Below are 12,449 nucleotides of genomic sequence, written 5' to 3' on the forward strand. Positions count from 1 at the left end.
GACTGTTGCAGGAGACATCGTCTAGAGAAAGATTATTACTGCGGTGATAACACGGTGCAAGGGAAATAAATGAACGCTTCCAAAAATAGTCGTCACCTTGCGGATAATATTCAACCATCTTCAGGATGTGTTTTACTGCATTGAAACACTGTTGGACACACACAGTACTGTAGTGGAGGTAGATGAAATGACTGATCTCACATGATGTGGCTTCGTCTCAGTGTTGGTGAGGAGGACTGATCTAATTCTGGCCAATCAGAGACGCGGTAGATTTTTTTTTCTTCTTTCCTGCTCAGTGACTGGGGCCTGTCAGACCCATTTGTTAGAATAATTATATGGCTTTTAACAGCACTGCAGCTCATAATAAAACCAGTCCTGCCTTATAGTTTAAAGCAGCAGAGGCTTCACTCAAAATGGCTGATTGGGATCTTAACAGGGGAAAAAAAAAGGCTTTAAAAAGTGATCCTGGTTGTATTCACACATTGTTGTTCACTCAGCTGCTCTGTGTCTCACTCTGGGGTGAATTCCTGATAACAATCACACGAGGTCTATGATTTGTTTTCTGTACGTGGGGTGTCCTGAGTGTCTCTGTCCTCCCTCTCTCTTTGCTCAGAGCCGTTTGCTCCTCTGGTTTATTTTGAGGGGGTCGTATCACAGCTGTCGTATCTGTGTTGGTAGAAGCCTTGCAGAAGCCCCTCCACACTCTTCCTTTTCCCCCACTGGCCCTTGGTCTCGGTAAGAACCCCGTTTGCTTCTCTCGAGATCATTTTACTCTTAAATAATCGTCCAAAATAATTATTTTGCATTCTTTAAAACAGCTTGTCTGACTATGATAACCTTCTGACGCCCACAGCGTTTGTTTAAGATGAGGAGATGTTGAGTTTATTGAGACTTGCATGTGTTGTTTGTCCAAAAAAAGAGATTACTTTTAAACTTAAACTGCAATATTTCTCTTATTGTGTCCTTCAACAGTGAAGACATGAACGCGGCTTTATCTTACACTCACTTATTTATAGTTGAACTTTCTTACAACATGCTGGAGACAAGGTCGCTTACGACGGCACTCTGATGTTTTCTTTTAAATAGTTGCAGCTTTTGTACACGCGTCTGACATTGACATCAATAACAGTGGAATAGAAATTAATAAATAACTTGCCCATATTAAGAAGTTCTTAAAATAGCATGTGGGGCCTGGAACAGGTGCCATGTGCTCTGCTTGTGAAAGCACAGACAGTGTGAAGGCTGCACTCATTTATGCACGTAAACAACACAAGACAGTGAATCGCTCTGTTTTAATCACTGTGCTGCACTAATATTCAATCATCTTTTGTCATCATTGTCACGGATGAGTAATAAGCCAGTTTTCCTTTAACCAAAAGAAAAAAAAAGCTTGACATTTTCCTGTCTTTGCTTCTTAAAATACTATATTTATAGAAAAAAACCATCTTATATTTACTGAACATACAGCAGTTTATAATATATATAATATCATACTTCCTGAGGGATGTGGTGCTTAATGTGTGGATCAACCACCTGGTAAACATCAGTCACTTATTGGCAGAGGTGGAAAGTAATAAATTATATTTATTTTAAATATGTTCTTTTTTTGAGGTACTGTAACACGCTACGTTTTAAAATCACATCCGTTATGGAGTGAAAAAGTGAAAACTGAATTTTAAGTAACTTATACTCTGAGTACATTTTAAACAAGCTCCTTTTTTTTTTACTTTAACTTGAGTCCATTTTTAGACCAGTACTTGTACTTATGTAAAATGTTATCAAAATAGTGGTACTTTTACCACTTCAGTACTCTTCCCACCTCTGCTTATTGGACACTACTCCGTTATGTTAAACGTCAAAAAGGCACTTGTTAAAATTCACCAGAGCAAAAGGAAATATGGTTATTAATCCAATCACAGCTTCCAATTAAGCTAATTTCAGTGTAAAATGTATAGGTTTGTAACACCGTCATTTCGTTATTGATTAATGCGTCGATTCTTTTCTAGACAAAATCATTTGGACCACAAAGTAAACACAAGTAAATATTTACATAGATGTCAATGTCACACACACCACTGTTAAGCAGATCACTGGCACCAATCTGACACCTGTCGTTTTACTACCACGACAGGTCAAAAAGGGCTTATTTCTATTTACACTACCGTTCAAAAGTTTGGGGTCACCTATAAATGTTTTTGTGTCACACTTTTATTCATCAAAAGAGTTGCAAAATGAATAGAAAATGAAGTCAAGACATTGACAAGATTAGAAATAATGATTTTTTATTCAAAATAATAATTTTGCTTTTGTCAAAGAACCCGCAAAACTGTTTTCAGCTGTGCTTAAGTAATTGAACATGGGTTTTCAAGGGTTTTCTAATCATCCAATAGTCTTCTAACGCCATTAGCAACACAATGTACCATTAGAACACTGGATATAGGCCTCTATACACCTATGTACATATTCCATTAAAAACCAGACGTTTGCAGCTAGAATAGTCGTTTACCACATTAACAATGTATAGAGTGTATTTATGATTCATTTAATGTTATATTCATTCATGCTATTAAAAAAAAAAGGACATTTCTAAGTGACCCCAAACCTTTCACCGGTAGTATATTCACTGAAACTGAGTTCTCTGAATGAACATTTCACTAAGTTATTCTCAAGTAACCAGGACACCTCAGTCATTACTTTGATAGAATCAGTTTAAATGTAAAATTCATGTTGAGAGTCTGTGTTTCGAGACTCTGTCTCTGAATACCGGCTGAACCGACGACACTGATTGAAAATGTGTGGTCACCTTCATCGCGACAAAACTGATCCATGTGACAATGTCAAGACGAGCTGAAACGTCACCTCTTTTCCGTCAGGTCCGTCACAGACCAACTCTGACAGAATAATGGAGAGTAGCCCCGCACCCACTGGTCCTGAGGCATCGCCCTCCGAGGGCGGGCACATTGACCTGACAGAAGACCTGGCCCAGCAGCTGGAGGACATCATCAGCACCTACCAGGCTGACGAGATCCCCAGTGAGGAAGTGGAGGAGGTCAGGGCCGTCAAAGAGACGGACACCCGCAAGGACCAGAAACTGGAGAAGAAGATGCTCAAAAACCTAGGTGTTTTGTTTGTTTTCGTTTCCTCCAAAAAATGTCGTATTGATTTTTTAGCTAATGTGGGTTTTCATTCAGCTCAGTCAGCAGAATTACGCTGAATCTGATAGGTGTGTAAGCAGAGCTGCGACGCGTGTAAGTGCATCCATCTGCAATGCAAGGGCAGGTAAAATAGTATTTCCTCATGCCTTTCCTACCTAAACTGTATCCGCTTCATGATAAATGACTTAAAGTTTATATATTAGCATGGGCATTTAATTAACTTTATTGTTTGGTCAGAAAATTGTGACAAATTGTAAAAATTATGACGTTCTCAGTCCAATAAAACACAAAAGAAATGTTCCATTTACTCTCATAGAGGAGCGAGGAAACAGCTGAAATCAAAGAGAAGTTTTACAAAAAAGAAAACAAGGAATTTAAACAAAAATGTCAATCAGTGTTTCCCAAACCTCAAAATGACAACCTTTACTGCCATAGAAGAGCTAAAAAAACAGAACACATTAAGTTAAAAAGCTAGAATCAGGGTGTAGGGCTGCAACAAAATTGCTCCAGAAAATGTCAAGCGGTTTACAAAACATCAGACTGACGACATCCTCAAATGTCTGGTTTTGTCCAAAAACCAAAGATGGAGGAGCTACAAAACCAGAAATTGTCTGCAATTAAGAAGCTGAAATGGTTGCCTACTGAGTACTAATTGATTGGTTAATTAACTGTCGCAGCACTCATTTTCCAAAGAGATCAATAAGAGACTTTTGATTGATTCCATTCAGGGAAAGAAGCGATGCTGCTGATGCAAAGTTTGAACAAGCTGGACAGTCCTGAACAGAAACTGGAGGCCATCATCAAGAAGCACGCTGAGCTGGTGAGTGATGATGATGTTGATGAATGACGGCAACATACTTGTGTTCTGAGCCACAGTAAGCTGGAAAGAGGAACGGTATTTAGGAGAGATTATGGATGTGTGTGTGCGTGTGTGTGTGCAGCTGGAGGAGCACCGCAGTGATCAGAAGCAGCTGAAGGTTCTGCAGAAGAAGCTGCTGCAGGTGATGAAGGAGAAGGACCAACTGCAGAGCGAGTACAGCCGGACGGTGCTGGCTCGCAGTAAACTGGAGGGGCTGTGCCGAGAGCTGCAGAGGCACAACAAGACCTTAAAGGTACTGCAGCTCTGCAGCAGACAAACACTGATCTACGAGGGAAAACGGCTGCAGTGAAAGATGAATCAACGTAGAAGCAGCTGCTAATGACGGTTCAGTTTCTCAGTGTTTTGAAAAGTCATTTTTCAGTTTCATTTGAAGGGTCAGAGAAGCTCAACTCATTTTGGCCCAGCATTATATTTTCTTTTCTTAGAGCATTAGCTCAGTGAACAAAAACTGCTTTATTTAAACGGATGCACAATATCAGCCGTTATTGGCTTAAAAAACTATGATCAAATATCGGTAAATATCCCCTAATACAACAAATAACTAAAGCACACTGAACAGGCTGCTGCCTCCTTGACCTCTATGCTGGCTATCTTTATTTATTTTGCACAATTTACACAATGTATGTATATCTACATCTGAGTATGTAAAAAAAAAAACTGATGCTAGTAGAGCTGCAACTAACGATTATTTTCGTAATCGATTAATCTGTCGATTATTTTCTCGATTAATTGTTTAGTCCATAAAATGGCAGAAAATGTTAAAAACGGTGATCAGTGTTTGTCTAACCTGGAAATTACGATGTTCTCGAATGTCTTGTTTTGTCCACAAACCAAAATTATTCAGTTTTAATGAATTCTTTGTTTATGTGGAGCAAAGAAACAAAGAAAATGTTAACATTTAAGAATCAGAAATCTTGTTTTAATCATGAAAAAGGCTTCAAACTGATTATCAAAATAGTTGACGATTAACTTAGTAATCGATTAATAATCAAATAATTGTTTCAAGTGCTCAATGGGGTCTGTTCCCACCTACTTAAATGCTCTCATAAAGTTTACCCCTCGACTACTGCGAGACTAACGCCCCCCCGACCAATCTCATTCATGCACTAGGATCCACTTCTGCACTCTCACCCTCTGTCAGTCTACTGTCCCCATCTATTGGATTTACTTCTTCTACGTATTCGTCTTTTGTAAGTTGATAAAAGCGTCTGTTAAATGCTTTAAATGTTAAATCAAATCACCACCCAAGTATCATCAGCAGCTGAAATGACCACGTGCTGAGTGTTGTCAGCACGTGTCGTGTGGAAGTGACGACATCAGCTGCACCAACAAAAACCAGCCATGATGTCAAAGCTCAGGATATCACCTGTCAAACTGCCAGAGCTGCTCAACACCATGGTTTAATAGTTCATGACAAACAGCTTCAAAACAACTTGACTCAAAATGCATTGTTACTTATCCTTCCTGAAGATGCTGTTTGCAGAAATCCAATCTAAAAGTATACCTATTTTTAATTATTATGAAACGTGCAGTGTTTCCAAAAGCCTCTGGGTTTAAATGTTCTTCAATTTGCAAAGTTGACATTGAATCTAAACAAGAACTTTTAAGAAAAAATGTGGCTCACAATGACTTTGTCCACTTGTCAAGATAGGGATTATTTATGATCCTTCATTTGTAACAGGCACAAAATATTTCAATTTCAGTAATGTTCTCTTTGTGGTTCTACACTGCTGATGGTAAACAAATGTGTGTGCGTCTCAAAGGTTTTGCTGTAATTTTCCATGACCTCAAATCTCTGTTCCAAAGTTTGGAACATTCTGGTCTATTAAAGATCAAGCACAGTGGAAAATATGTGACCCGTATAATACTAATATTAATAGATGAATCAATATTTATAATAGTAATAACAATTTTAAAAATGGGAATCTTACAGGATCATTTCTAGTGTTTATATACTGTATGTATCGATGCAGCCGCGAGACCAGACAGGTTGGATTTAATGCTTAGCCCCCAGTATAGACACCAGTATAGATACCAGTATAGAGACCAACTGGAGCTGCAGCAAGTTTATTTTAATTAAATTAAAAACGAAAAAGAAAAATGGGCTGTTCACGGTTTAGTTTGAGAAAAATAAAGCAATAATTATGGTGTTTCTTTTAGTTTCCAAATTGAGTACATCATTCATATATCATTGATTATATTATTATGACTCTGTATGGTAGACGCCTCTTGTTTATTTGGGGCAGGTGTAATAAAATATTTAGGAACTTCAACCATTCTTTTTTTAACTACTTCATCAATACATCTTATGTAATGTTTAAATTTAAAATTTCATTATTTATGAAGTTCATTTAGACATTGATCATATTTGACTGGATTTAATGCAGAGTATGTCATTTCTAGCACTGGGTATAGCAGTCAAAACAATAACAAAATACAGAGTTTGATGACATCGAGCTCAGTGGCATCATGGGAATTTGTTTGTCTTATTGTCAATATTTCATGTTATACATTGAAATAAATCCATTAAAGGTGCATTATGTAATAAATGATAAAATCCTCCTAATATGTCACAGAGACTCAGGAATAATGTTCATATAACAAACTGAACTCACCAACAACAACAGTACAGACTAAATATTTGCATTAACAAATATATTTTGCAGACTGCAAATCATGTTTATGTTTTGAAATCATGTTTTGGCGTCATGTGGCGCCACCTACCGCTGTCTACCAATCATTGCAGTCAGTAGAGTCTCAGCTGCCGAGCAACCACGGGTTGAACCAGTTACGTCAGAAAACTAAACCTAAAAGACCTCGCTATTTTGAATTTGAATGTAGTAACTGTTTTTGGCCACATTCTTACATATGGCGCCTTTAAGTGATTAAGTGACACCCACAACTTTTAAAGTCGAAAAGCCAACGTGTCGTAGCTGCAAATGCATCTATTGCAGTGCGTTTTGTTGTGTGCTGAAATGTTGATGTTGTGTTAAACACAGGAGGAGACCCTGCAGAGGTGCAGAGAGGACGACCTCAAGAGGAAAGAGATTACCACACACTTCCAGGGGACGCTCGGCGACATTCAGGCCCAAATCGAGGAACACAGCAGCCGCAACACCAAGCTGTGCCAGGAGAACAGCGCTCTGGCGGAGAAACTGAAGGGCCTCATTTCACAGTACGACCAGCGAGAGGCGGTATGGATCCTGTCTCATTATACAGAGACATAGGTTGCAACATTTGGGCAGTTTCAGAAAAAGCATTATATTGTGAATTTGTACTAATCCACTACATACCTTTTCCCTGAACTTGTAAAACCTCACACATCTGGTCCCCTGGGCTCCCACCAAACCAATGAATTATTTGCAAAATTTCACCCAGGTCTTACATTTATTAGCTACAGTGCTTCAGTCATGTGTAGCCAAAGCTCCCTAAGCAAGAACAGAAAGAGCTTTCTGTATGAAAACGGCTCATAAATCCTCCTGAATGTCTTCCAGAACCTGGAGAAGGTCTTCAAACACAGAGACCTGAAAGAAAAGCTGCTGGAAACAAAACTGGCGCAGGCACACATGATACTGAAGGAGACGGAGGAGAAGCACAAGCTGGACAAAGAACTTGTATGCTCCACAAGATTTTAAATCTCATGTCTGGAATATTAATCCACTTATAATCCAATGTATTCCACAGATGCTGAAACAGGTGACAGAGTTTAAATTGCAAGTGAAGGTCATGAAGGAGCAAGAGATGAATATGAGAGCCCAGGTATACAGTAACAGAGCATCATGAGCAGAAAATGGCTCGTCGTTCCACCTCCCCAGAGACACACATAATATCTTTTACTCCACCATTTCTCCTCAGCTCGATATGTACTCCAAGAAGTTTGATGAATTCCAGGGCACGGTTTCAAAGAGCAACACCGTCTACAGCGGCTTCAAGCAGGACATGGACAAAGTAAGAAGTGCTTTACAGAATATTTGAAGTTTGTCTCGGGATATTTGTCAGATGATCTAGTTCATCTGCAAGTAACGAGATAATAAAAACAAGAAGAAGAGTCCCATGAGATTTAAACCAACACTTCAAAAATGTCCGACACTCACATTATTTTTAGAAGTTGCTTTGATTACGAACGGTTTAATGTGTTTTCTGTGTTGTAGATGGCCAAGAAAATGAAGAAGCTGGAGAAGGAGTGCCAGTCATGGAAGACTCGCTTTGATGGCTGTAACAAGAGTTTGGTCGACATGGTGGCAGATGTAAGAAGCATTTCACATTTCACGTTCAGCCACAAATAAGGACTAAACAAATAAATAAATAAATACATGCAAGACTGATATACATTTTGATCCACAACAGAGAACGATCAAGGAAAAGGAGTTTGAGCTGGTCACTGTCAAGAACCAGAAGCTTGAGAATCTGTGCAGGGCTTTGCAAGAGGAGAGGAAGAGTCTTTATGAGAAGATGCAAGGTACTGGAGGTCAACAGGACGTCAACACAACGGAGAAGGAGGTTCCTGAGGTGAAGGAGACCCCTGAAAACGCACAAGACGACCCCCCAGTCCAGAAAAGCGAAGCCCCCGCCACTGCTGCCCCGACTCCACTGTCCAAGGAACTGACTAAACTGAAAGCGGAGCAGGCCCGTCTCAAGGAGATCGCCACTTCTTTCACCATCTCCCATGTTATACCCACAGAAACGGTGGAGAGCCAATCACAAGGACCGTCAGAGGGCGTCCACATAGAGGAGAGCAACGGTGAGCACCTCCAGGAAGAGGAGAAGGCTGGAGTCCAAGATCAGAGAGATTTGGAAATGGAGTCCGTTGATTGATGTTGCAAATGCTGTGACCTGCTTCCTGTGAGATTCATAAAAATACAATTAAAAAAAGCTGGCTTTATTGTTCAGTGTCTGAGCCTGATTTGTCAAGACACACACACAAGAGATGCTTATTCTAGGATGAATTCACATAAATAGCTGTGTGGCTTTACAAACGATGGTTAAGTGTGTTGTTATGGGGACATTGAGGGCTGTCTCCACTCGCCCTACTGTCTGTTATCAGAAAAACCAGCCCTGCAAGATCAAGACCACCAACCTGGAGTCCTCATCAGGAGGTCCAGGCACAGATAGTGTTTTAAGATGTTCGTCATGACAGAAGCGGCGAAAAAGAAGCAGAGCAAACCATTGTTGGATGAAGCGAGCGAGAGGAAATTTGCCACTTTTTTTCCGAATGGCGGGAATTGAAAAACACCGAAGCGTGCGAAACTGATTGTTTTTCTTTATTTAAAAGGTGCCACATATAAGAAATATATTACATTAAGACGTTATATGACCAATTGACCATTATATGTCTTCTCTGATATCGGCTCCCCCAGTATTTCCCAAAATACATTTTAATTAGCGGAATGTTTTGGTTCGTGTTTTGTTCTCTCTCTACTGCCACACACACAGTAACACAGCTAGTCGCACTTCAGCACATGTGATGCCTGCAGAGAGCATTTAACCGCTACCATGAGAAAATGCTGCAAGATACAGAACTAAAAAGCCTCAGTGGCCTTCTCAAAAACTTCTCAGGCCGGAAACGAAAAGTAAAACAAAGCTCTGCAGTGGAAATAAAGATGGCTGAAAGTGAAGAAGATGATGGCGGAGCAGGACAGACATGTCCATGACCTTGACGACTACTCTCATCAGCTGACATAAGAAGAAAGGTGGGGTAAACCCCAGTATGATTAAAACACACCAACCACAGTAACTACCAATATTACTACATATACTGTATATAGTGAGGACTGCTTGCTGCCAGTGTTTCTACAAACCAAATATAAACCTTTTTAATGCCACTTTGGATTAAATGTAATACCAACTGCACGAACATAACAGTTTAAAGGATGTAATAGATTCTAAGCCCTAGAAAATTATGTTGCATGACAGACCTACAAAGCTGATGACTCCTGTAAAAAGATTTTCTTAAAGTACACATGAAACAAGCATCTAATCTCTGTAACACTTATCTAATCTGTAACCCTCCAGCTCTTTTGAATATCTGCCGTGTGACAGGCCGAGTAAAACTTAACACTTGCATACGGATGCTTAAGTGTCCCTTTAAATTGAGCTTTTGTAGAAAACCGTTGGGCTCCAATTAGGCCAGAGTGGATTTGGAAAGGAAACAGAGGTTACTTGACAGCAGTGCGCTGATAAGAAGTTGCATATCTGATTAAACTATCACTGATCCACATTCAGGCAGCAAATGGCTGGAGGAGAGAAACCAGCTGCGGACTCTTGTGTAAAAGCTCTGCTGGAGCTCGCCGACGAGGAGAGCAGAGAAGGTAGGCAGCATTTTGTGAGGCCAGACAAGTGGGCATAAAAATAGACACACAGACACCACGCTCTGCAGCTGGCAGGCGATTTACGGTTGTATGGGGGCAGCAGAAGGCCCGTCAATAATTAGACTTACATAATCAATTCTTACATCCTTTACACGCTAACTTCACGTACGCCATCGCACACAGTTTCTCTCCAAGAATTCATCAGGCAGAAAAATCCACATTGAGCGATAACAGTCGCTGCTGCTGGTCCTGACTGAAGCTGCTGCTGCTGCGTCCTTGTACAGGAGGTTATGAGCAGTGTTTGTCCAGCTCATGTCTCAAAAGTTATTGTTAACTCTGCACCACACATTTATGAGGCCTTTCAGCATCACACACTGAGCTGTAAATGCATATTTGCAGGAATGAGCCGTTTACCTCTATTTTTGTCTCATTTCACAGTCTGTCTGTAAAAAGCGAAAATTATGCAGAGGATTTATGGAGAAAAAAACAATGAGTCAGAGCAAGAAATATTTACCCCTTAATGGAGCGTGATGTCCCTCTATTTACAACAGACGGATACTATAAATGCACATTATAAATCTTTACTTCCACGGTGTTAAAATACATTAAAGGGATATTTGAGTCACTTTGCACACCCCTAGCAACCATCACAGAGAACCAAGGTAAAAACAGATTTTAGCCACATGCTAATCACAGACTCAGAGAAAATCAGCAATGTTACCTTAACACAGAGGAGATATTGATTCACTGCTGCTGCTGCAGCCAGAACATTCAAATGTGTAATTTGTGACTTCAGTGTTTGCAGAGGTCGAAAATAACCAAATACATTTACTCAAGTTACTGTATTGAATACTTTTTGTGTATTTTGTATTTTTTAAGTACAATTTAAAATCAGGATTTTGTATTTTACTCGAGTACGTATTGACTCAAGTATTGTACTTAGTTACTTTATAAATTCTATCCGTTACTGAGTAAAAATAAAAATTCAAAAAGAACTACATGGGGAAAATATACACCAGAACCAGACCAATGATGATAGACATAGAGGGCGTGGCCTAAAGTGACGTCATATCCTGCGTGAGCTCTAAAATAGTTTTGTTTTTCTGACCTTGTCATATTTCTACTACCCTCACACCCCACACAAAGTAACTAAGTAACTTTTAATTAAAAAAGTACATTTCAAATGAACTACTTCTACTCGAGTACATTTTCAGATGACTACTTTTACTTCTACTCTACTTGAGTAAAGTTCAACAGTGAGCAGTGAGTTATTTACAATAAAAAAAACATATCAAAAGTATTCTCAACAGAGCCGTCGCCTGGACCTTTTTAATCTCAGCGAGTGTGGCCGATGTAACACAGGTGCAGTGGGATTCCTTTTCACAGTGTTTGGATGATGAGTTACAGCTCGGTGCTGAAATATTAGCTGGGGACCATCAATCAAAATGTATTTCAGCAGATACACCACACGTTGATGCCAAAACAGGAGAGTGGGTTTGATTCACTTCTTTTTAACACAACCTCATGAATTATCAGGCTAAACATCTGTCAAGATGAATGCGCGAGCATTTCGTGTATTTTACCTTTTGCCGTGCAGAACAGTGACACTGAAGAAATATCTTGGACGAGGTAAAAAAGATCCTGCTGCTCCTAATCCGTCAGTTCAGTCCCGTCTGTGCTGTCGACTCCATCTTAAAGATCTGGAGAATAATCAGGTAAAAAAGGACAATTAAGCATCACAAGGCAACATCCGTGTTTCTGTGTCATAGATTTCATGATATGATATCATGAAAACAAATCACCTGACACAGAAATCTTACTTTTTTTTATGAATAAATATATATTTTTTAAATAATTGTTTTCCTGTTTAGTTTTTCGTGTTGTGTCCCCACTTAGGCCTTTTAAAAATATATACATGTTGCCTGTATTTTGCAGCTGGGAGGTGACTTTTTTTTTTTTTCACTGCTGCTAGAATTCAGCAGACCGTCGCACAGTGGGGGACATTTTTATCTACACTGTGAAGATTAAACCTCTTCATCCACAACGGTGATTAATTAAATGAACACAGAAACGGGTGATGTGGGCAAATAAATGTCTCATATCAGG

At 39.5% G+C, this 12,449-nt stretch overlaps 1 protein-coding gene across 2 annotated transcripts; it reads left to right on the forward strand.

The window, feature by feature from the left end:
- The first annotated feature begins 390 nt into the window (after positions 1–390).
- On the forward strand, positions 391–8,913 carry txlnbb (taxilin beta b). 2 transcript variants are annotated; one of them, XM_083903010.1, is made up of 11 exons: positions 391–519; positions 614–735; positions 2,874–3,119; positions 3,884–3,975; positions 4,097–4,267; positions 7,035–7,229; positions 7,530–7,649; positions 7,720–7,794; positions 7,891–7,983; positions 8,187–8,282; positions 8,383–8,913. In XM_083903010.1, the coding sequence occupies exons 3-11, from the start codon at positions 2,903–2,905 to the stop codon at positions 8,848–8,850; spliced, it is 1,527 nt and encodes a 508-aa protein (XP_083759136.1). In that variant the 5' UTR covers positions 391–519; positions 614–735; positions 2,874–2,902; the 3' UTR covers positions 8,851–8,913. The 2 variants fall into 2 exon arrangements, with proteins under 2 accessions (XP_083759136.1, XP_083759137.1); XM_083903011.1 differs by lacking the exon at positions 391–519 and having other exon boundaries at positions 596–735.
- Positions 8,914–12,449: the final 3,536 nt, after the last annotated feature.

This window comes from Microchirus variegatus, assembly GCF_963457635.1.
Source record: "Microchirus variegatus genome assembly, chromosome: 16".
NCBI lineage: Eukaryota > Metazoa > Chordata > Actinopteri > Pleuronectiformes > Soleidae > Microchirus > Microchirus variegatus.